The 24,175-nt window shown below is 48.3% G+C and overlaps 1 protein-coding gene across 2 annotated transcripts in view; it reads right to left on the bottom strand.

Moving 5' to 3' along the window:
- Window positions 1-24,175, bottom strand: part of AXIN1 (axin 1) — a 261,999-nt gene that overhangs the window by 219,318 nt on the left and 18,506 nt on the right. The window contains exons 2-3 of one of the 2 annotated variants that reach the window (XM_086941337.1): window positions 22,379-22,669; window positions 15,930-16,898 (exon numbers count right to left, since the gene is read on the bottom strand). In XM_086941337.1, the coding sequence (XP_086797463.1) occupies window positions 15,930-16,807 (878 nt within the window). In that variant the 5' untranslated portion in view covers window positions 16,808-16,898; window positions 22,379-22,669. The remainder of the gene's footprint in view (window positions 1-15,929; window positions 16,899-22,378; window positions 22,670-24,175) is intronic. The other variant, XM_086941338.1, reaches the window with a different exon arrangement.

Below are 24,175 nucleotides of genomic sequence, written 5' to 3'. Positions count from 1 at the left end.
AGAGCAGATTACAATGGAGTGGGGTAGAAAGGATTGAATTAGATTATAGTAAATTAGACAGGGGTCGGTTAGGGTGGAGTAGGATGAGGCAGATTGGGGGTGGCCTGGGGTGGATTGGGATGGAGTGGGTTAGATTATAGTGAGTTTTGGAGGAGTATACTGGGGTGGAGTATGATGGAGCCAGGGTGAGTAGGATAGAGTGGGTTAGATTGTAGTGGAGAGTGGAGTGTGGTATATTGGAATGGGATCAATTGGAATGAGTGGAGTAAATTGGAGTGGGGTATATTGAAGTGGGGTAGGATGGATTGGGGTACATTGGAGGGGTGGAATGGGCCACAGCGGGGCAGAGTAGTGTAGGGTAGACTGGAGCAGAGTACGGTAGATATGATGGAGGGTGGCAGATTGGGGTGGAGTGGAGTAGAGTGGAATGGGGTAGATTGGAGTGGGGTGGGGTAGATTAGATCATGTTTGAGTGGACAGGGGTAATGTGGAGTATGGTAGATTGAAGTGGGGTATATTGGAATGGGTGGGGTGGGTAAATTAGGGTGAGTGGGTTAGATTGGACTGGAGTGGGTGGTTGGCAGACGTCTGCTCACGAAATGTAATGTGTGTGCGCCAAAGCAGATGCATTACTCCTATCTCCGAACGCTCTTTAGGGAACAGGTGCCACAGGGCGTCATCTCTCTCATTGTGGGAGGGGATTTTAACTTGGTGTGGGATCCTGCGTTGGACCGTAGTGAAGCTTCCTCAAACGGATCGGGTGCCATGTCCTCTGCGCTTTGGAACCAGATAACGGACCTCGGCCTTATAGATTCTTGGCTTTATCACTCCCCGGAGGTGCGGGATTACTAGTACAACTCGTATGTGCACCGCTCGTACTCGCGCATCGACCATTTATTTATCTCGCATGCCTTTATAAGGGATATGCTAACGGCGGCTATGTCGGACATCTCGATTTCTGACCACCCTCATGTCGAGTTTCGCCTGCAAGGCCTGGCCTCTGGCCCTGCCCGTCCGCCGAGGTGGTGTTTACCGGCGTATATTCTGCGGGACCCGGATGCTGTGGAATCAATACGGACTGCCATAGACTCTTATTTTGTAAACAACGACCTCCCTGAGACTCCATTCCACGTGGTGAGGGACGCCTTTAAGGCGAAGATCCGAGGCCACATCACGGCTCTGGCGATTGCGTGTTCCCGGGAGGCTCTCAAACTAGAAGATGGCCTCTCCGCGGACATAAAGAAGCTAGAGGTGCAAGATCGGGAGCACGCTTCCCTCGTGTCTCGGCGGAAACTCGCAAACCTCAGGGGTCAGCTTTGTTGTCTGCAGACTAACTAAGCTGAACGCTCTCTGCTGGCCTTGAAGCAACGGTACTTCGAGGGGGGGGGGCAAAGTGGGACGGTTGTTAGCGCGGCGCCTGCAGGTCCGGGCAGCGAAGGCACACATCGCAAACATTCAGGTGCCTGGGGGAGGGCGGGTCACGGCGGAGCGGATGAAATGCGAGGTCTTTAAGGAGTATTACACTGCCCTCTATAAGGCGGACACGCCCTCTCAAACCCATATTGACGAGGTGCTGAACATCTGCCCATGGACCCCAATACACCCACATCATGCGACCCAGCTGGAGGGCCCTCTTTTGCCGGGGGAACTGACTGCAGCGTTGAGGGACCTTCCCATAGGCAAGACGCCAGGCCCGGATGGCTTGCCGGTAGCCTTTTAATGTATGTTCGTATCACAGCTCCAACCCCACTTGCTGCGCCTATATAACTCCTTCTCGGATACGGAGGGGCCGTCGCCTTCTTTGGGCATGGCTGAAATGGCTCTCATTCCCAAGCCGGGAAAGGATCCCACCATATGCGCCTCTTATCGCCCCATAGCATTATTGAATACGGATCTCAAGCTCTATACCAAAATGTTCGCCAAACGCCTGGAACCTCACCTATCGCGACTCGTGGCGCCTGATCAACTTGGCTTCATCCGTAAGAGGCAGAGGGCAGATAACGTGCGCAGAATTGCTCATTTGGTAGGGAAAGCACAGCATTGGGAGATACCGGCTTGCCTTCTCTCGCTTGATGCGGAGAAGGCCTTCGACCGGGTGGAATGGGGCTTTCTTCGCTCGGTTCTACACAAGATCGGTCTGGGACACAACATGATCACAAGAATTATGGCGCCTTATCTCTCCCCCAGGCACAGGTCCGTGTTAACAGGTAGCTATCGGACCCCTTCTACATACACAGGGGCACTCGGCAGGGCTGCCCCCTATCACCTCTGCTTTTTGCTCTGGTAATGGAGCCCCTGGCGGAAATGATTAGGCAGCATGAGGACATCCATGGCCTACATTTAGGAGGTCGCCAGAATAAAGTGGCGTTATTTGCGGATGATCTTCTTCTTACTTTGTCGCGCCCACACACTTCCCTTCCGGCGCTCCATACCCTTCTGCAGACCTTTGAAAGGGCGTCCGAACTTAAAATCAATCATGCCAAGTCCTGGGCCTTAAACCTCACGATCCCAAAGGAGAAGCTTCCAGCCTTGGAAGCGTTGGCTCCGTACCGGTGGACTGCAGACCATGTTCGTTATTTGAGCCTGAAGCTGACCACCCTCCCTAGCCACCTGGTCACAGGTAAATTGGCGTGAATGCCAGGCAGCTGTTCGGGAGGACATGAGGAGGTGGAAATCCCTGACTATCTCCTGGCGTGGCAGGCTTCACGCTGTCAGAATGACTATTCTTCCAAAAAATGTGTATCTATTTCAATGGCTCCCCACTCCCATACCGCAAAAACAGATACTGGACCTTCAGAAGGCGGTCACCAAGTTTATCTGGGGTGGTCGTCGACCACGGTTCTCCCACAAGATCCTTATGTTGCCCAGAGATAGGGGGGGTCTGGCGTGCCCTAATCTCCTGGACTATTACTGGGCTTCGCACATTCGTATTGTCTCGGAATGGAAAACTACGGAAAGCGAAAAGGTGTGGTTCCATATGGACTGGATGGTAACGGACCGCACTATTTGGGACCTCACATGGCTCCACCTGGACCGCGCGGTCCTGCAGCGCCTATATGGCAGGGCCTACCAAAACAGTTCTTGATATATGGGACAAAATAGCCGTACGCAAAGGGCTGACGACATTCCCTTCACCCCACACCCCGATAGCAGACAATCCGCTCTTCCCACCGGCCTGCCACACACAAGCCTTCGCCAAGTGGGTACAGGGAGGGTGCAGAGTCATTGGGGACATGTTCGAGGGGGGACTCTTAAAGACGTTCGCCCAGTGCAGGGACGAATTTAGTCTCCCGCCAACAGCAAGTTTACAATATGCGCAATTGCGGCACTGGGTATCGTCGCCCGCTTTGTGGCAGGCGGCCACCCGTCCCTACACCCCCTTCGAGCGGCTGGTCCGCTCCTTCGATGATTCGAGGGGACTTATCTCACGGTCCTACCAGTTCCTTCAACACCCGCCGACATTGACACTACACCTGTATCAAAGTTAATGGCACCGGGTGTCGGGAATGGACATGACACCTGGGCAGTGGAATCGTCTCTGGCGCGACATTCCTAGGGTCTTTCTCTTTCGAGAAAATGCTTATAAAATTATGACGCAATGGTACTATACGCCGGTCCGGCTACATCAAATGTTCCCTGTCACGTCCCCTTTGTGTTGGCGGTGTTCGACTGCATCTGGCGATTTCATTCACATCTGGTGGGCCTGCCTGCCCCTGACCCTGCTATGGAAGGAAGTCCTAAGTCACATCAAGGAGGTGTTGGGGTTCCCCCTGCCCGATTCCACAGCCACGATCCTCCTGGGCATCAAACCTGCCACCTTGAAAGCACTTACGAACAGCGAGTGGACCATAGCCTTGCATATGCTTGGGGCGGCCAAACAACTCATTGCCCTTTATTGGAAAAGGCCAGAGGCACCTCCGGTCGCTGCCTGGTTTGTGCGACTGTGGCACGTTTTAACTATGGAGCTCTTCACAGCACGATTGCAATTGCGAGAAACTTGTTTTACTACTGTGTGGCGTCCCCTGGTTCAACACCTCTGTAAAATAGAACATGCATGATACCTCCCTGTTAAGCTTAGAGCGCTGCGTCTCTTTGAGGATGCCCTGGTCCCGCCAAATCCTACTAAACTCATACCGTATCTAGACTAATTATAGTCACCCAGCACTCAGCGCGCTTACTGTGACCCCCATAGGGCCTCAAGTTAGCCATGGCTGCGCGTCACCCATGACCCGCTCACGTGCCTACCCAGATAGCTGTCTCCGACCCTCATATTTCCCTTCCACATCTATCCCTGTTTTGCTACCGTCTGTCTCTCACTATCCACTTTATAGGGGCATTTCGCCCGTGTTCGCAATGTTATTGTTCTTCTTTCACTAGGGCCTGCAATGTAATACAACCTGTAACTGTTGACACATCTACTGGTATACGCAGTTGGCCCACCACCAGTAGTAGGCGTCACGCCCTTTCATCATGGGTTCCTTGTTGCCTGAGCCCCACGGTGAACTCTTCAGAACGTTGTTGTTTCTAGACAGGCCTCAAGACACCCTACAATAAGCTGTTATTGCGGCACATCCTAGACCACGTGGCTGGCCCTACAAGGGTTGTGGGAACATGCTGTGTTTAAATTGACCTCTTAGAGTCTTTTTCTTTCTGGTAAACAATGATTGCAAAAGTCTGTGACCGGCCCTGAATGGGTTGGGGGCTTAACGCTGTGTACCTATGGCCCTTTCTTTCTTTCTTTCTTTCTTTCTTGTTTTTGAAAATAAAACAGATTTTCAACAAAAACAAGATGCTTTATGTTTTACTCCCCCCCCCCCCCCCCCCATCTGCAATGACTGTTCAAAAGCAGTGTATTTTTTTTTTAGATACCACTGCTTTATTAATCCTCCTTCATCCCCAGGCCTATATGGCTTCATCCTCAATCATATTAGCCTTTTACAAGCAGTAGTATATTATGTCACTGCTTTATAAGTGCCTGTTTCGTTTCTATCCTTGCATGCCATATTTTTTTCGAAAAGCAATTTTATATAACATGCACTTAAACACAACATATTGCAACGCTTTACAGATTCAGCAGTTACATTACACAAAGACACATTTAGTTATAATGGGGAAATTAAGTGATTTTCCTACAAACACAGAATATTAAGATAAACTACGTAGCCCTCTCTATCTTCCTTTCTATCGATCCTGTGGTGCTCTCAACTATCAATTCACCATTACACATAATTACACTACACAAATACACTACACACCACACAATTCCACTCCACACTATTCCATAACTAACAATTTCAATACAACCCACATAATTCCACTCCTCAACACACACATCCGCTATACTCCAAACCAAAACACTCCTCAACACATACATCCACTATACTCCAAACCAAAACACATAGGTAAAAAACATTCTCCTTTACAACGCCAATAATTATAACTCAAAAATGAGAGGCAGATTGCTTTGCAAAACCTTGTTTAAAGTAGAAATGGGGATTATATCATCAAGGGAGTTATTAATCTACCAACTCACTGTGACGTTAACTAGCCGAAGATCATTCCCAAACGCCGGTCTGGTATTAGCAAGTGTTGATACCCGGGCTTCTTTCCTGAGTTTAGACCGTATACAGACTTGGCTCGTAGGGTGTTTTGCATCTGCCGGTGAGACAGGACTCTCCAGAATTATTAAGATAAAGGCATGATCGGTTCAGACCATTGGGCAAAGACACTTGATTTTAAGATTAGACTCTTTGCTGAAAACTTGGTCTATGACATTGCCGAGTGGTCCCTAGGTCCTGTATAATGTTTGAGGCCAGCAGATTATTTGTTTCTTCAAAATGAATACAAAAGCCTCCTACTAAAGTAAAATTAGGGTTTTCTGTGGCATGTCCGGCCACTATCTCTGGTAGAGCTTCCGCGAACCCTTGCCATGGACCAAGGGGATCTATATATTAAGATTCCTGAGAAGGTGTGGGAAAAGTTAATGGTAGAGCCCAGATTTTCACACACTGGTATATTGAGGTGGCTGTACACACATTTGTAAGCCTCCTTTAAAGTAATGGCAATACATCCACCATTTTTATGTTCACTATATTTTATACAGATATAATATCCAGGGGGAAGCGCCTGATTATTATAGGTTGTAGTGCAGTCATGGAGTTAGGTCTCCGTAAGAAACAGTGCATCAAACTGTTCAACCTTTATTTCAGTGAGAAGCTTGTATATATGGCATGGAAGGGATCTTAAGTTTATGAGACCAATATACCATTTTGTAACTTTTATATTCATATTCTTAACTTTCTCTATGCTTGTCAAAGAGAAGTTAGTGTGAGCATTAATGTTTCACTTTTAAAGACCTAAAGCGGGACATACTGGGGTACAAGACTTAAACAAATTAGACGCAAAAACTTGTCTAGACGACTGGGCCTCCCAGGGGCTTCTCAAGCTAAACAGTGATCCCACTCATCTAGCAGGACACAGCCTTGATTTAATTATTTACAACTCTCAATTCATTTAATATAGAGATACTCTACCGCTTACTTGGTCGGATCACTCTGTAGTTAATTTCCATCTGACAAGCCCCCCTATCGCACCTTCTTTATTACCCCTTACAGGTAGGTGGTACAGACCCTAGCATAAAATCAAAGCTCATCACCTTGCCTCTTCTTTTTCGACATGGGACATTGACACCCGCAATTTCAATGTCGAACAACAACTAAACTATTTTAACAACACTATCTCCAGCGTACTGGATGAAGCAGCACCTTTAAAGCCAGCCACTCACCCCCCCCAAAAGCTCTACTGCTACTACAGAATGGTACTCCCCGGCCCTACGTATTGAAAAGAGTGAATGTAAAAACCTGGAGCGCACCTGGCGACTCACACACTGAGAACAAGATAGAACTAAATACAAATGCGCATTAGCAGTTTATCATAATAACATTAAAACAGCGCGCAAAATGCACATTACTCATCTATTGGAGAAGGCTGGATCCAATTCCAGGGAACTATTTAAAATAGTAAAAGCCTACTCTAGCCCATCAGCATGTGACACTGTGGAATCCCTCTCACAGTCCATATGCAATGATGTCGCGGAGCATTTTATCCTCAAAATTGATGCCATTCACCAGAAAATCATTGCTGCTAACAATTCTTCCCTTCCCTCTACAGTCTGCCCTCCTGACACTTACACTACATCTGCCCAACTCCACACCTTTCCCCAGCTTCATATGAAGGAAGTGATATCCCTTATGGAAGCAATGAAATCTGGCTCACCCTTGGATACCATCCCAGCCAGGATTTATGCTAAATTTGGCGGGCGTGGCCAGGATGGCGGCCTAAGCAGACGTCTGTGCCGGAGGCTCCCCGTCCAAACCCCCTTGGCACCCTTTATTATATTCAAACGACCCCCCCTAGCACCCCAAAACCCAGCTGCCTCGACAGAGGGGACGAGACCGGTGCGGCGAACCCCAGAATCACTCGGCAAGACTCCCGGGAACCTCCCGAAACAGGGGTGACCCGCCCGAGCAGCCGGAGTAGAATGGCGGCTAAGCGGGCGACTGTTGGCAGCTGATTGGGCCCCCGTAGCGGACTGCCCCTGCCTCCCGCTCGGCGGAGCAACCCCGGGGCCGAAGGAGAACGGTGGTGGGGCTGGCTGCTGTCGACGCGACATTTGCGGCAATATCGGAAGGATCGACCGGAGGGGCCGAAATCGAGGCCCCGGCTTCGGGCATTCACGGAGACTGCTGCGCTGAGCCCCAGGCGCACCGGAGACCGAGTGACGGCGGGGGCAGTAACCAGGCGGCAGACGGAACGGCAGGCAAAGCTGAGAACCCCCGAAAACCACAGAGAGGTGAGGTGCGCGGAGGGTGGCCGGCGGAAGAGCTTAACTCGGGGGGCATCACCGAGCCCCCGGCGGAGAGAGCCCGCCTGCTCTGTGGACCTGACAAAAGCCCCGGGAAACGAGGTGTGTGGTGGGCCTAAGCACCGACAGACTGGAGAAAGTCGCAGGAAGCCTGGGTGATGAGACCCTGACTGGGGTGGGGTCGGGAGAAGAGTACCTGAGGTCCCGGCTCTTGGCCTGGGCTGGACCCAGTGGGTGGTCGGACAGCTCCAGTCGGACCCGGAGGATACCAGCAGACACAGCCGAGCAGCGTTCCCCTAGAGGCTCTAGCACAGGAAAGGTGCAGCATTGAGCAGCTTGGGGAGGACCTCCCGGTGCACGACCGAGTAGGCCCACTCGCCTTCTAGCCCAAGGAGTGCACAGCGAGACGACGCTGCCCCGGGGCAACTGACCGGACCGGCGATAGGGAACACAATGCGACCAAGGGGGAAGAAGGAATAGCAACGCATCATGGACACTCTGCGGAAGCCCAGATACCCAACAAGCAGGTTTCTTAGCAGGCGTGGGCCAAGAGTTGAGCTACACACAGCGGGGCCGAGAGAGCACCGGCAAGCCTCCCACGTCTGTCCTTACCGGGCTCGGTCAATCACCACGGCTGAGTGTCCCACTCCCAGTCCGGACGCCCTATCGGGGGCTGGAGTGGGGGCTGAGAAGAACCGGCGAAAGGGCACCATGGCGGGCCTCAGGAGGAAAGGAGAGCGGACGCTCCCTGAGATGCTGGCGAAGGGCAAGACAAAAAAGGATAAAGGACCACTCACGCCGGAACCCGTGAAACCAAACCCTAACCCCACCGGGACGGACGCGCCAATTACCAAGGCCTTTCTGGAGTCACTATTCAACTCGCTCAGAGACGATTTTAAGACGCTACAGCAAGAAGTGGCGGGAGAAATCAAAGAGATCAGGCGCGACGTGGACGACCTTGGGGAACGGGTGATGGCCATCGAGGAGAAAGATGAGGCTAGGAGCGAAGAAATAGACCTACTACAACAGGAGGTCATCTGCCTGAAAGATCAACAACTGGACCTGCAAGCACACGCGGAGGATTTGGAAAACCGGTCCCGTCGCAACAACATACGGGTCCGGGGAGTCCCTTTGAAAGAAGAGGGAGCGGACATCACAGCTTACTTACAAGGACTCTTTCGCGACGTCCTAGGGGAACCCTCAGACTTTCACATTAGGATTGACAAGGCGCACAGAGTGGGACCCCACAGACGGGCACCCGCCCCTCCACCCGACATCCTGGCTTTCCTACCGGACTTCCCCCTTAAAGAACTGATTCTCAGGGAAGCAAGACAGAAGCAACCACTCCAATTCCGCAATTGCCCCATTGCACTTTATCAGGACCTATCGGCCATAACCCTGCAGAAGCGGAAGTCGTTCAAAGGGGTCACAGACTTTCTTCGCAAAGAGGAGATCCCATACTCCTGGGGCCACCCGTTCAGGTTGATCTTTAAATGGAGAGGGTCCCTACAACAACTACGATCCCTGCAAGACACGTGCACACTGCTGGGCCTGGAACAACCGGAAGAACAGACACCTATGACACTGTCTCAGGGACAGACTTCGGAGAACTGGCAGAGGGTGAGACGCAGGCGATCGCCTAAGCTACACTCCAAACCGGAGACCCATGTCACCTCGCAAGAACGGGCCATTGCCATTCAGGAAGTGGCCTAAGAGACATCGACATCAGAATGATCTCCTTCGAGGTGGGGTCGACCACTCGCTTCTCTATGCAAGTGCTGGGGGGGGGGGGGCGGATGGGGGGCCGCGACGTCAGTCACTTGGACACACTCCACTAAGTAGCTGTACCACAGCCCTGCAATGGTTGGGCAGGACTGGGACACTGAACTACTCACAAAGTTGGGAAGTTGGGAATCGGGTGAGGGGGCGTGGGGGAGGGATCCAGTTGTTCTGGGAATGGTTGGGGCAGTGGTCGGAGGGGGGGGGCGGTTGGGGAAGGGGAGGGGGGGTTCAGGCGGGGGGGGGCTGTCCAGTGCTCTCTTTTTCTTTATATTTTCTTGCCCACATCATCATTTCAGTCCTTGTCAGTGCGTGCCATCTAGAGGCTCTCCAACCCCCAGCGTGTCAGAGGACACCTGATCGACACAACAGCCGAACCTTACTAATCCACGCATCATGACACCTAACACCCTGAAGATACTGACCCTTAACGTGCGGGGTCTTAACAACCCAGTCAAGAGAAGGACGGTACTGTCCTACCTCGAAAGCACGCAGGCAGACATTTGCCTACTCCAGGAGACACACCTACTGGCCCAAGACTGCCACAGACTCCGCTCACGGAAATTCCCTAGTCAATACTATTCCTCAAGCCATACTAAAACGGCAGGGGTCGCGATCCTGGTGGCGCGCCACTTCAAGGGGGAAATCCTTCATAAGTGTGCTGAACTGCGGGGCAGGCTACTAGCATACCGCATCGCCTTAGGAGGCCTCACCTTCACGATAGGCTCCCTGTACTTCCCCAACGAAGGACAGGACCGGTTTTTCCACTCAGCTCTCACGGATATCACTGCCACGCAAGACAGACATATCATACTGGGGGGAGACATGAATATGGTTTTCGACGCAGCCTTGGACAGATCAGGGCAGGGCTCCCATCAGGCAGGGACGTTCCCCCCTTCTTCCTTAGAAAGGATGACAGAGTACGATCTACATGATCTATGGCGCCTTAACCACCCGCGGGAGAGGGTCTAATCTAACGCACACAAAACATACGCACGGCTGGACTATCTCCTAACCACAAGCCCAATATGCGCCCTCATGTCATCCACCGACATTGGGGTCATCTCACTATCAGACCACGCTCCAGTTACCGCAACGCTAACCCTGCCCCCCTATAACACGATCACCCAGGGTGTGGAGACTTAGGGACACTCTCTTATATAGGAAAGAGGTAGTCAAATACATACAGACAGCTATCCAAGATTATCTGACCCACAATGCCAACTCAGACACCACCCTTGCGATTCAATGGGCCGCCATGAAGGCAGTACTTAGGGGAGAGTTTATCGCCTTTCCTCTGCGGAGAATAAGGCTAGGCAAACTAAACGGGACAAACTCACACAATGAGTGCACGAATTGGAACAAATGCACCAGCGTACAGGGGCCCCACGAATATGGAAACAGCTCAAAGTGGCCCGGCAGCTGCTAACAGCACTAGACTCGGACCGCGCCGAATATGCAGCCCTGCGCCGCAAACACACCTATTACACGGGGGGACAGATGCGGTCATTTGCTAGCCAACCGGCTCCGGCAGTGCAACAACAACGGATCGTCAAAGAGATTTCCAGATCGGACGGATCCACGGCGACAGGAGACGCACAAATAGCGGAGACCTTTCATGACTTCAGCGCCGCCCTGTACTCTGGAGACCGTCCGAATGTGAAGGCAGCCACACATTACCTAGACACGGTTGAGCTCCCCTCCCTGGGTCCAGTACAGACAGCCTTTCTGGAGAGGGAGATCCGAATTGAAGAGGTAGTTACCGCTATCGCCCGATTGAAGACAGGGAAGGCACCCAGCCCGGATGGTTTTTCTGCTATTTTTTATAAAACCTTTTGCGCTAAGTTGACTCCCATCCTCACCCGCCTTTTTAACTCCTTCGCTGAGCCAGGGGCCATCCCACCGGACCTCCTTCGAGCATCCCTCTCAGTCATCCCGAAACCGGGGAAAGACAGAACCAAATGCGGATCCTACAGGCCGATCTCGCTTCTTAACGTCGACCTTCAGCTTTATACCGGCATACTTGCGGCACGACTTGCACCTTATCTCCCGGGCCTCATTGACCCGGACCAGGCTGGCTTTGTCCCCGAAAGACAAACGGTAGACAACACCAAGCGAGTGGTTCATTTAATTGAAAAAGACTCCCGCATACCAGGGGAACGTATGATGTTGGCAGTCGATGCCGAGAAAGCATTCGACCGGGTACACTGGCCCTATCTGGAACTAGTCCTGGCCAAGGCCGGGATTGGGGAAAAGTTCCGTACCCTGATCTTCAACTGTTACAAATCCCCTACCGCGGCAGTGCGGGTGACCGGCTGCAGTTCATCCAGCTTCAGAATTGAAAGAGGGACGAGGCAGGGGTGCCCGTTGTTGCCCCTGCTCTTCGCCCTATACATGGAGCCACTCACGCAAAAGATACGACAAAACAAGGAGATAACCGGCATTAGGTTTGGGGGAGACATGCATGCCATCAGTCTCTACGCGGACGATATGCTAATCTCCCTAGAACAGCCACGCACAGCCCTACCGGCTTGCATCACTGAGCTCGAGGCCTTCGCGACAGTGGCGGGGTTCAAAATGAAAGTGGACAAATCCACAGCACTGGACCTGTCTCTCTCTGCCTCCACCAAGACCTTCCTGAGGAAGCCACGAATGAAGAAGACAATCGCCATGATGGCGCCAGAGTTCGGGGGGGCTAGGCATACCAGACCTGCATAAATACTACGAGGCAGCACAACTCCGCTACCTGGTCGAGTGGAGCCGGTGGGAATCCGGGAAACACTGGCTTTTCCAGGACCAAGCGATGGCGGGGCGCCCACTACAGGAAGTCCCCTTCCTACCGAAAACGCACAGTCCCGCAAACCTCTACGCTTCCCAGGTAACCCGAGCCTCGCTGGAAGTCTGGGACGCAACCATCAACTCTCATGAGCTGACTACCTTTCCCTCGCCGCTGACGCCACTGGTGGACAACCCAGACTTTACCCCGGGTAAGGAGAAGGGAGCCTTCCCGCACTGGCGCCCGGCAGGCTGCCGGCTCTTATACCACGTATACGGCTCAGATGACGTACTCCCCTTTACACTCTTCAAGCAGGAATACGGCTTTCCCGAGACTGAACGCCTGCGATACCTTCAGATGCGGCACTGGGCACTTTATCCGGAAGTACGGGAGACTGCAGACAGACGCCTCACACCATATGAAAGGTGGCTGGTTACATGCACCTCCGACACCAAACTTATCTCTGACATCTACAAGATGATCCAAACACTCCCCACACATGTCCATAACCCGGGTCAGGAGCGATGGGAGAGGGACCTGGGCAGGGTACTCAGCCACAAAGAATGGGAGGGGGTCTCCTACAGGGCGCGCCATTCTGCGTATCACTTAGGACTCACTGAAACCCTTACGAAAATCTCCACGTATTGGTACTACACCCCAGAAAGGTTACACGAGATGGACCACTCCAAAGACAAACGCTGCTGGAGGGGCTGCGACCAAGTGGGTACCCTGGTGCACTGGTTATGGGAATGCCCTCACCTCCATTCCTACTGGACACATATACTCGATGAAGTAAACACCCATTTTCAGACCACCATACCACGCCTCCCTGCATACGTCCTGTTAGGACTCCCTAATGCATTGAGGTATCCCCTTCGATCTCGCAGAGGACGTCATATCGCCATCGCTCTGGGGTCAGCTTTGCAAAACATTCTCACACACTGGCGCACAGCCACGGTCCCCGCCACCACAGGCTGGTTCCACCGGCTGTGGCATGTGTTAGGTATGGAGAAGATAACCCTCACACTAGCTGGAGAAAGAGACCAATTTGAAGAGCTCTGGCAATCATTCTGGTCTCTACTACTCACTGAATTCACCGAAATCACATGCCCACGCTATCTTAGACTTCTGCGCCTTACCACGCCCACGACCTCAGATCAGTGACATACACAACATCGATGCGACCACGCTGGACCAGACACTTGACCTTCCAAGAAGGAACCTGAGCACTGGACAAGGGGCGGGAGGAGGGAGGGCCCGAGGGGGGGAGGGGAATGGGGTAGAGGGTGGGGGGAGTTTTCTTTGGGAGTTAACGAATTTGTTGTTGAACACAACTGCCTTCATCCAGACAGGTCGGACTCATCCAATACCGCAAAGGCCCTTCGGCCTCTACTGAACTCTCTACCGAGCCTAATGGGCACTGGCCTGTGTTATTCCTGTAAACTGTGTATTTTATTGCATTGTTTTCCAATAAAAAGATTTAAACCTAAATTTGCGGAACAACTAGCTCTCCCGATCTGCTCTATTCTGAATTGCTCCCTTAGGGAGGGCCGCCTTCCATCGGCCTGGAAAGATGCGCAAATTAAACCCACACGTAAGGGCCCCAACCACCGAAATCACTAATTATCGACCCATATCTCTTTTACTTTTTCAGTCCAAACTCATTGAAAAGTACATCAATAGACACCTGTCTAATTATCTGGAAACTCACCAACTACTGGATATTTCTCAGTCTGGGTTTCGGGCTAAACATAGTACAGAGTCCGCCCTTATTGAGGTTACGGATAATATTCGCATGGCTACTGACAACGGTCAAGCAGCACTTTTGGTGCTGCTTAACCTGTCCGCAGCATTTGACACCATTTCACATCACATCCTTCTGGAAAGGCTAAAAGACATAGGCATTCAGGGGCTAGCACTGGGGTGGATCACCAACTTTCTTACAGATAGAATTCAAACAGTTACCAAAGGATCTTTTACATCTGCCACTACCAAAGTGAGCTAGGGGGTCCCACAGGGATCCTGCCTAAGTCCTACCCAAGTCCTACCCTTTTCAATATATATGTCACCCCCCTGGCCAGACTCATGAGATCCTTGGGGTTCACTCCAATCTCATACGCAGATGACACCCAGCTCCTTCTAATATTTGATAAAAATACACCTAACGTTGACCTATTGTTCTCCGAAGGCAGGAAATCTATCGCTGCCTGGGTGCGTAACAACTTTTTACAACTCAACGGGGGCAAATCAGAAATCATGTTGTTTGGAGGAGCTACCACTCTCTGGTCACCTACTTGGTGGCCAGAAGAGCTGGGAACCGCCCCCTCTCCCAAAGAAGTGGTTAAGAACCTCGGTGTCAAGATTGACCACAAACTCACATATAACGCACATGCCAATACCACTGCAGGTTCCTGCTACTATGTTCTTGGCCTTCTGCGTAGGATTTTTCCACTTTTACCCTTTTTTACAAAAAGAACACTCATGCAGGCCCTAATATTGAGCAGGCTTGACTATTGTAATACCCTCCTGTTTTCGGCCAGCGAAAGTGCCATTAATAAACTCCAGGTAGTGCAGAATACTGCTACCCGACTCACCAACAATGCCCCATCTAGAACACCCTCTGGACCCCTACTCAATCAACTTCACTGGCTCCCCATAAAGAAAAGGGTAAAGTTCAAAATAGGTTGTATTATTCACAAAGCCCGTAATGGCAAGGGCCCCATGTATCTCACCAACAAGCTCTCCTCCTGTATCCCGTCACAAACTCTCAGGTCTAGCACCGAACATTTGCTCACCATTCCCAGAATCAAAAAGGCTCGCAGTGGTGGCAAGGCATTTTCTTATCTTGCCCCCGATTCTGGAATAGACTGCCTCCTCAGTTACGCTCAGGAAAAAATCTGATTCAATTTAGAAAGATGTTAAAAACCCACCTCTTCTAAATTTCTTCCCTCCTGTTCTGATGTTCCGCCGTCCCCAGCGCCGAGATACCCTCATGGGTGATTCAGCGCTATACAAACCAATAAATATCAAGGACTTAGGCCTAAGAGACTAGAAGTCGGCAGAGTATCTCACCTTTTTTGGGGCAGTTAGGCCGGGGTCCTGGTCTCTGGCCTCATTCGGGCATGGACATTATTGTTGAGTATAAATTGCCCAGGTGAAACAAAAGGCCACTAAGTGAAAGTCATCCACTTTTATAGGAGGCACAATCTTAAATCCAACAAAATCTGCATACTCAGAGGCTTTAGTTTTACATCTGGAATCTTAATCAGACGGACTACAGTAAAACTATAACAATCAAAATCCTAAACTATGTTCACTATTACAAAACTGTATTGACTGACAAAACAAATCAGGTTTAAATTAGCACAAAGAATTACCAGAAAATTGAATTTCCAAAATATCTGTTAAGCATGATGCCATGTAAGCAAACTTATGACAACCATAACTTATAAATATAAGATAGATAACAAATAAGGGTGGTGCTAGAGTGCAAAAAAAATAACCACTTACCGGAATTCTTTCCCATCGCTGTATCGTCTGGAAACTGCTGCACGCTGGGGGGTAGTCTCAAGGAGTAGCTTCTGAGTGAGCCTGCTGGCAGGGGCAGTATCTACTTCAGCTTCTTCATCTAAACCCTTATCATAATTCCACTCTTCATCTTCGTTGAGAGTTGGTAGATATCCGTGGGCACCTTTCCCTGTCCCAGATCCAGAGCTATGATCACTGTAAACTTTGGGGCTTTCCCCACCTGTCCTTGTATACTCCAAATAAATATCAGACTTCAAAAAAACAGGATAGGTGTTCTCTTCCATCATAGACTGGATTTCCGTCTGTGCCTGGTCAAACATGGCTGCATCAATTTGCTGGCGCATAACGCAATCCTTAATAAAACTTTTTGTGGCTGGTTTGATTTGCCGTGACACAATGCCATTACTGTCAAGAATGTACTTCTTGTAGATAGCCTTTGAAAGTTTTAGCCGCTTTTCCTCATTGGACCCTCCTGGCCCCTGTTTTCTGAAACCACTGCAGGCAAACCAAAAGTCCAGTAGATCTCCACATTCTTCCTGCTTGAGGAAGGACCTGAACAGATTAGTTCCATCCTGGTCATCTAACAATGAGTGAAGTGATTCGGCCCATTTCAAGTATGGTGGAGTGGGGGAGGCACTTCCCTCTGGTTCATACCCAAGATCCAAGTCTGACCTCCTGGGTGTAGCTGTCGATGTCTCACTCTTCAGGCACTCACTTTTTCCAGAATAACAACTGTGGTTTTGAGGTCTTGGGTCATTCAGAATAAGCTCCCCTTCTTCCCCAGGAACTGGTGGCCTTGGCGCATCTTCGGTGAAGCCTCCCCCAAGGTCCAAGAGGAAACCGGTACCCTGTACACTCATTTTTACTGTGTTTGCTTGACTGGTGAAAATGGTAAAATAGGTTTAACATCAGTAGACCAAAATCCAGCAGGCATACACACTCTGATTTATCCTGTAAAGACAAGACAGAAAAATTACGACCCAGGTATGGGACTCTTCTTTGTTCATCAAAGTGCTCATCACCTCAAGAGAACTCCTGTCAGTGGATTTAAACTTCGACTAAGTACCAAAAGAGGTGGATTGAATGCACCAATTATAGCTGCATGATAACTATTAATTTAAGAATGCTTATTGCAAATATTATTACAGGGCACCTTAAAGCGGACAGGTTTTTACTCTGATATTCACTATCCATTAACCTTTTATCAGCATAAGGTACCCATGACCCACTTGCATGTTTATGTTCTCCACATGCTGGGAATTGTAAATGTACCCAGAATATGTGATTTCCCCTGGGAGGGCCAGAGACAATAGGCAAAAAGTTCTTTTTTTATGTGAAACACAGGGAAAAGTTGCTGGTCAAGACAGTGTGGATTATTACTAAAACCAGTATCATCAAAATGTTTGTTGGGTTAAGAACTTCCCTTTTGCCAGCTTTCAGAAACCGGTACGCGTAATAAGATATCCTTTTTTCCACCACATTTTGTTTAGTTTTCTACGTGGTAGCTAATATTGCTGTGGTTTTAACCAACTAATGGGGGCAAGAGGTGTGAAATCCAAGGTTGAACCCAGAAAGCTATACATTTCTAAAAACTAGACAAACATTTGAATTCTGTAAAGGTTCACTCATGTTTTCCCAAACCTAACTGCTGAAATTAAAACAACTGAGAAAGCAGAGACACAAAAACCCTGGTTTTGCAGCTCATGTTGGGGTGGGACTTCGCCCCCAGCACAAACTTCACCCACCAGGAGGAGGAGGTTGCCACATGTCAGTGCTACAAAAGAGCCCTCAATACCCTTAAGTGAGGGACAGAAGAAACAATAGTTTTGTCGCCAGTGTTGGGGTGGGACTTCGTACCCAGCACACACTTCATCCACCAGGAGGAGGAGTTACAGCACGTCAGAACTTCAAAAGCGCCTTCAATACTCTGTGGCGCGGAACAACCAGAAACCCATTTTATGGCCAGTACTGGGGTGGTACTTCGTCCCCCAGCACATACTTCACCCGCCAGGAGGAGGGAGTTGCCGCAAATCAGCGTCAGTGCGACAAAACCGCCTTCAATACCCCGTGGTGCTTGATGGGCCTGGGCAAAGACAGGGACAAGAGCGGGCCCAACCGCGCCCGTCCCCAGCTAGATGAGGCTAGGCTGGCCCACCCCATTTGGTTCTTTTAAGGGACTTTTCAGTTTAAGGTAGGATTTTTTTCTACTAACACCACTGTGTGTGTGTTTGTCCAGCTGTACGCATAAATAAAGGAGGAAAAAGCTTACCCATCAGCACAAGTCAGGTAGTAAATGAACTTTTTCCTCACCCCTATTTACTTCATATGTATCCTCTGCCATGGGGCAATTTCCACATAACTACAGCTAGTAGAAAACTATGTAGACACTGTTTGAACGTTGATTAAAGATCCCACAATCCACCAGGGAAACCTCCAGAAGGGCTCTAAAAATGAACTACCAATTGAGGGCACTGTCACCAACTCAAGTGAACTCCTAAATAGCCAGCATTCAACTACCTTTGTTCAAATTACAAACCCTTGTATAATGCATGATTTTTTTTAAACATATTTGTATTGGTTTTTCTTACATTTACAACATATGACAAGTACATGTATTATACATCACGTTAGTACATACAGGGGTCACCGACCCGTGGCATAGCTGCTGGGTACACAGTGTCCTCATGGGGCACATAGGCTTGAACCTCCCTGTGTCTCTACAATCTCACATATAACATAGAACATATATTCTTTGGCTTGTGCGCTAGGGATAACCGCCAGTCTGTTCGGGGTGACACAAAATATCTGAATGAGCGGCTCCCTGTCCAGCAGTCTACTCTGAAAGAAGGAGATAGAGGGGGGGAAAGAGAGAAACGTCCGGGGGAGGGTTGGGGTGTCCTGCTCTAGCGGATGTTGTGGCGTTAGGCCCTTTGATTGTTTCTGGCTAGCACTTTCATGGGGGCTTGTAAGGTACTAGGAATTTGTCCAGGGATGCCCACATCTCCCTGTTGGGAATTTTCCATGGCGAGTTTCTTAGGGCCGTGATGTCGGCTCCTCTCAGGTATGTCACCCAGTTGAGCCATCCCCTGAAGGTGGCTTTGGAGGTGTCTTTCCACTTAGTGAGTACTATCTTGACTGCTGCCGTTAGCAGGAAATCTAGGAGGTTCCTGTTGTGTTTAGAGAAGAAGCTAGGAGGCCTAAACCTGGCGGACTTCAGAACATTCCAGACCGCATTTATAGCGAGACAGGGAATGTACTGGATCCGGCCTAACCAGGTATATACGCCGACCTCGCTCAAGATCGAGAAAGCCAGACTAAACAACATAGACCCAATAACTCTTCTCACTGCAAACAAACAGTCACAAAAAGACAGCAACATACTTAAAAACACTAGATACGCCCTACTTGAGGCAGATCAAAAAATGGAACACAGCATTAAAAACTCTAACTGGGAATCGCTGTGGGCAAACTCCAAGATAAAATATAGGGGGAAACCTCTAGCAATAGACTACTGGAAACAACTAGGGATCTCATACCCAGCCCAGCTGGAGGAAGGGGGAACCCCAATACCTTCAGCACACTTAAACTACAACACAACCTAGCAGATATAGAACTCTACAACTTCCTCAAAATCAGAACAGCCCTAACCAAATCAAAGATAACGAGACACAAACCCTCAATCATCCTGTATATGCAGAATCTGAACATGGTGGGCCACCAGGTGTCCCACATATACAAACTACTCAGCCCTAGCACCTCCAAGCTTAACGATAAAACAAACAGTTACTGGGAGGCACAACTAGACGCCACACTCAGCGAGCAGGAGAGACACAGCCTCTGGCTGTCTCCATCGAAAAACATGATCTCCCCGGTGTTAGCCCAGACGAAATTCTGACTTCTGCGCAAGATATACTGGACACCAGCTCGATTAGCGGCCCTAGGGCTGAGGGAAAACGAAAGATGCTGGAACTGTGACAGAGAACAAGGAGATCTGGCTCAACTCATCCACCACTGCATAAAGGTAAAATAAATTGGGAAAAAATAATGCATGATCTTAATGAGGACATTTCCATTGCTTGTTTTAGCCGTCCCTCCTCGAAGAAAAAGTTCACATTTTGTTTCATAATTAAAGCAATTTTGGGGGGATTTGCTCTGGGTCAGCTTGCTGTTAGGCACTACAAAAAAGAGCCCATTCCCTGACTGTACCCCCACTCTCGAATCCAGCCTCGACTCAAAGTGACCCTTACTTGCCTTAGCCCTAGCTCCTCAAGGTGTCTTAATAAATCCGCGAAATACCAACATTTTGGTCCAGGTCATAACCAGCCTCCTGAAAACATAAGACATGAATCTACTAACAGTGGATGACTGCCCCAACTCCAATTACCACCTGAATGCACATCTTATGTTATAATTTTTCCAGGTGTTCTCCCCATGGCCAAGGATTCCTATGAAGATTGCGGGGCTTAAAATATAAAGTTGGCCACTGGTGTAAAAGCAAATCAGGTTTGCCTATGGACCTGGTGGATGAGATTCTCATGGTGCGGAGGGTAGGATGGCTTGGCTACACTCCTAAAACCTCAAAAGGGAATTGTGTGGTAGTGAACTTCAGACATCCTTGTCTGGTGAGTGCATTACAACACTGCTTAGATTATCTAGCCAATGAACAGGAAAAGATATGTGCATTACATCTGGGATATTTCTACTGCCCACCACTTCCAACTGGGTCCTTATTGGCTAATCTCACTACGGACTCACACATCCATAAAAATCGCTTTGCCCCTTTTTTTCATCTTTCAGATGTCGTTTGACTGGCACTTTCGATAGACTTGCTATCAGAATTGCCACCAGTCACATCTACTGACAAACCTGCTAGTCTAGTGGGAGAATAGACAATTATTAGTAACATACAATGTGAAATGCATAGGCCAGGTGGCGTACATCTCCTTTCTTAGAAGCATTCATAAAAAAAACTGAACAATGCGGACTGGCTAGAAATTGTTAACTCTTATGGTGTGGTATACTGCCATGAAGCATGGGCTCTTGAAAAGTCTTACATCAATAGTTTGAAATAATTTTGTGTTGAAGCCTCACCTTTGGGTCGACCACAGAGAGGTTTAGGAACGTTTATTTCACTTAAACTAAGCAATGTAGAATTTGAAGTGATATTGTGTACTCCTTGAAGCTAAACTTTACGTTGAATTTTTTGCGGCTTTCCTGTTATTTTGCAGATTAATTTTTATTTTAACTTTTTCTCTAACCAACCAGCTGAACCAATTCTGGATTTAGAAACTTTTATTTTAGATTACATGGTAAAATCTACAGACAGGGATTTTATTATCTGGTTAGGCGATTTTAACATAACCAAATACCCCGTACAGGGAGATCGTGTATGTAGCTAAACAGATTGGCAGGGGGATAACTTAACACACTTCTTGTATAATACTTATGGTGATGCACTAAACCAGATTATTTCCAAGTTTAATTTACTGTTTAATTCAGATACTTTCAATGATGGTGTGGTGTATTGCCCCAATCTTCACAAGAAAATGTAGTGGGTCCACCATATATTTTATTTTGTTTTCTTCACACTTGGCTCCGTTTGTATTGGAATCAAATATTTTATTATCTAGTAGCAGCGATCACAATACAGTTTCATTTTGTTTAAACTGTTCTGTCACCAAGACCACTAAACCGGTTTGTTCTTCTACATAGCACTGCAAAGCATAAAAGGGGATAAGCATTAAATAGGAGAATTTGGTTCAAAGTACATTTTTGGAGGAACTAATTTGCAAAAGAAAAGAAAAGGTGATGTGCTGTCTATCTCATGAAGCCAAACCACAGGAAATTCTAGTGAACTTCGACAGTCTTTGTAAAGTGGTGACCAACATAATGATCTCCAAGAAAACCCATACAGAACCTATACCCTTCAGATGGTTTAATAGTGCCTGTTCTATTGCCTCTAGCAATTTTAAATTGGTAACTAAGACTTTACCTCGCAATGTTGAGGCTATCAAGCGAGCTAGGCAAATTTATAAAGAGACCTTGGAACTGAGGAAAAGAGAAATAAGAGAGAAGGCCATGGGAGGATTAACAAGCAGCCAAAGGAACTTTAAGGAGTATAACTTTTTTTTCGGAAACCATCCATCAACCTTTCTTCTCTGAAGAGAAGCATCCCAAGATAGAATTTTATATTCCCTCAGAAGATTGGATATCCCACTTTTCAAGGACCTTTGACCAAAAGGCTTGCAATTGACTTTCCCCAGTTGTACCTCACTTTGCTCTTGAAGGTGCATATTTCTTGCTAATTTTATTGATGTAAGTGATGTTCTACTGGACATCAAAAAGAGCCTTGCAGGTAAAGCACCCGGCCAAGACAGTGTTCCTATAAACGTTTTCAGACATAATACAACATAATGGGCCCCTCTACTCACAAATGTGTTTCGCGCTGCAATTAGAGGCGAAATCCGAAGATCCTAGAAGAGATCCACTATTGTTCCCATCTTCAAAAAGGGTGATAGAAAGCAACCTGCATGCTATCGCCTGATCTCCCTCTTAGATTCCTCTGTTAAGATCCTAGGGAGGGTTCCTTTCAGAAGTACAATACAGCTTTCGCCCAGGTATGTCATCAGTCGAACAGTCCCTGAACCTGAAGAGAGACTTCAAGAATGTTATCCAGCCATGCAGAAGTCCTTCACGTGCAATCTTGATATATGATTATTATCCTGGAAAATGCAAATGGACAGAGATAACCAAATTATATGTCAAATTGTAATTGATGCATGTGCCACAGATTTATTAAAGAATGTGTTTTGAAAGCATAACAAATGTACTTGTATATAATTAAAATAATTTTGAAATGGTCTTGATAGCCATCTTGCTTTACTTCTCATTTAAATCTACAGAAATGTAATATCAATACCATAGGTGAACTGCCCAACAAGGAGTGGGCCTTCCAAATATTTCAAAAACACTTTTTTTGCAAAGCTCGGATTTACAGTGACAGAAGACATTGAGAACTCTTTGTCTGCAAGGAAGGTGAAGTGATATTGATGTTAGGTTATGTTAGCAATTTCACTTTAAAACATTAGTTATGGTTACAAATGAAAACTGGAGAATAAGGCACATTGAAAGTCTTCAGTTATGATTAGAGAAGCAGTCCATAATTCACACAACAGCCATGGAAACCGTAGTTCACAAATCAAATGAAATCCACATTGCCTCCTCTAATGAGATAGATGCAATTACAAATGGAAAATAATGTTACAGGTGACATTACGGATCATAGTAGCATTAACACTCTCTCCAAGACCTCCACGATTATAATATTTATAGATTTGAACATATATTATTTAGCAATGTTGTACATTTAGATGTTTTTACGTATTGGTGTCAATGTTATGACATCATATACAAAAGAATTAGTATGCGAGTTAAGGTATGGCTGAAATAGCTATCAGTAACTGGCAATTTCATCATTCATTCTGATTTAGATTATTCTTCAATTAATCCACATTTACAAATCATTGCTGGTTTTGATTTGTACAGGCTGGTGTTCTTGATCCCATTTAAAAGATAAACAGATTCTAACCTTCGTAGCATTTTCTATGTTTCCACCAATCAATTTTTTTCAACAGCACCCCCACAGAAAAAAAAAAAAAGAATTCATACATTGCTGTGTGCTTTTTAGGTCGAGGTATATCCGGTTTTGCCGAAGGCAAAACCGGATGTAAAGAGATCTTATGCTGTGTAGTAGGGCAGTTTAGACCCGCCTCTTAGCTCCGTTCGCTTTCATTGGCTGGCTTCCTAAACAGAGGCCAGCCATTGGAAGAGAAGTGAGTCATTCCAAACAAGCCCCGTCTTTTTCGGATTTGGGGGCATCATTTTTGCTGTTCTTTAGCTCGTGACGTTGTCCGTCACTCAGGACAGCAAAACACGCCCCCAAATCCGAAAATGGCCGTGCGTTTCTCCAAGGCATTTTCTCCTTGCCTCGGAGAAACGTGGTGGTGTTTTTGGAGCTGCTCGCCTCCCTAGAAGCTGCTCGGCTTCGCTCCTCTCCTCCCTTCCCTCTGCCCTCCTCGTCGCGCTCTCGCCTCCCTCCCCCCCACCCCCCCCACCCCCGCAGCTCTCCTCCGTCGTGCTAAAAATCACTTCGGACCGCATTTGGTCCACTTCTTCACTCCTCCCTAGGAGCTGCTCGGCTCCGCTCGCCTCCTCCCTTCCCTCTGCCC

The sequence above is a fragment of the Lissotriton vulgaris genome, chromosome 10, assembly GCF_964263255.1.
Source record: "Lissotriton vulgaris chromosome 10, aLisVul1.2, whole genome shotgun sequence".
Taxonomy (NCBI): Eukaryota; Metazoa; Chordata; class Amphibia; order Caudata; family Salamandridae; genus Lissotriton; species Lissotriton vulgaris.
This window is presented reverse-complemented; position numbering and strand designations above follow the sequence as displayed.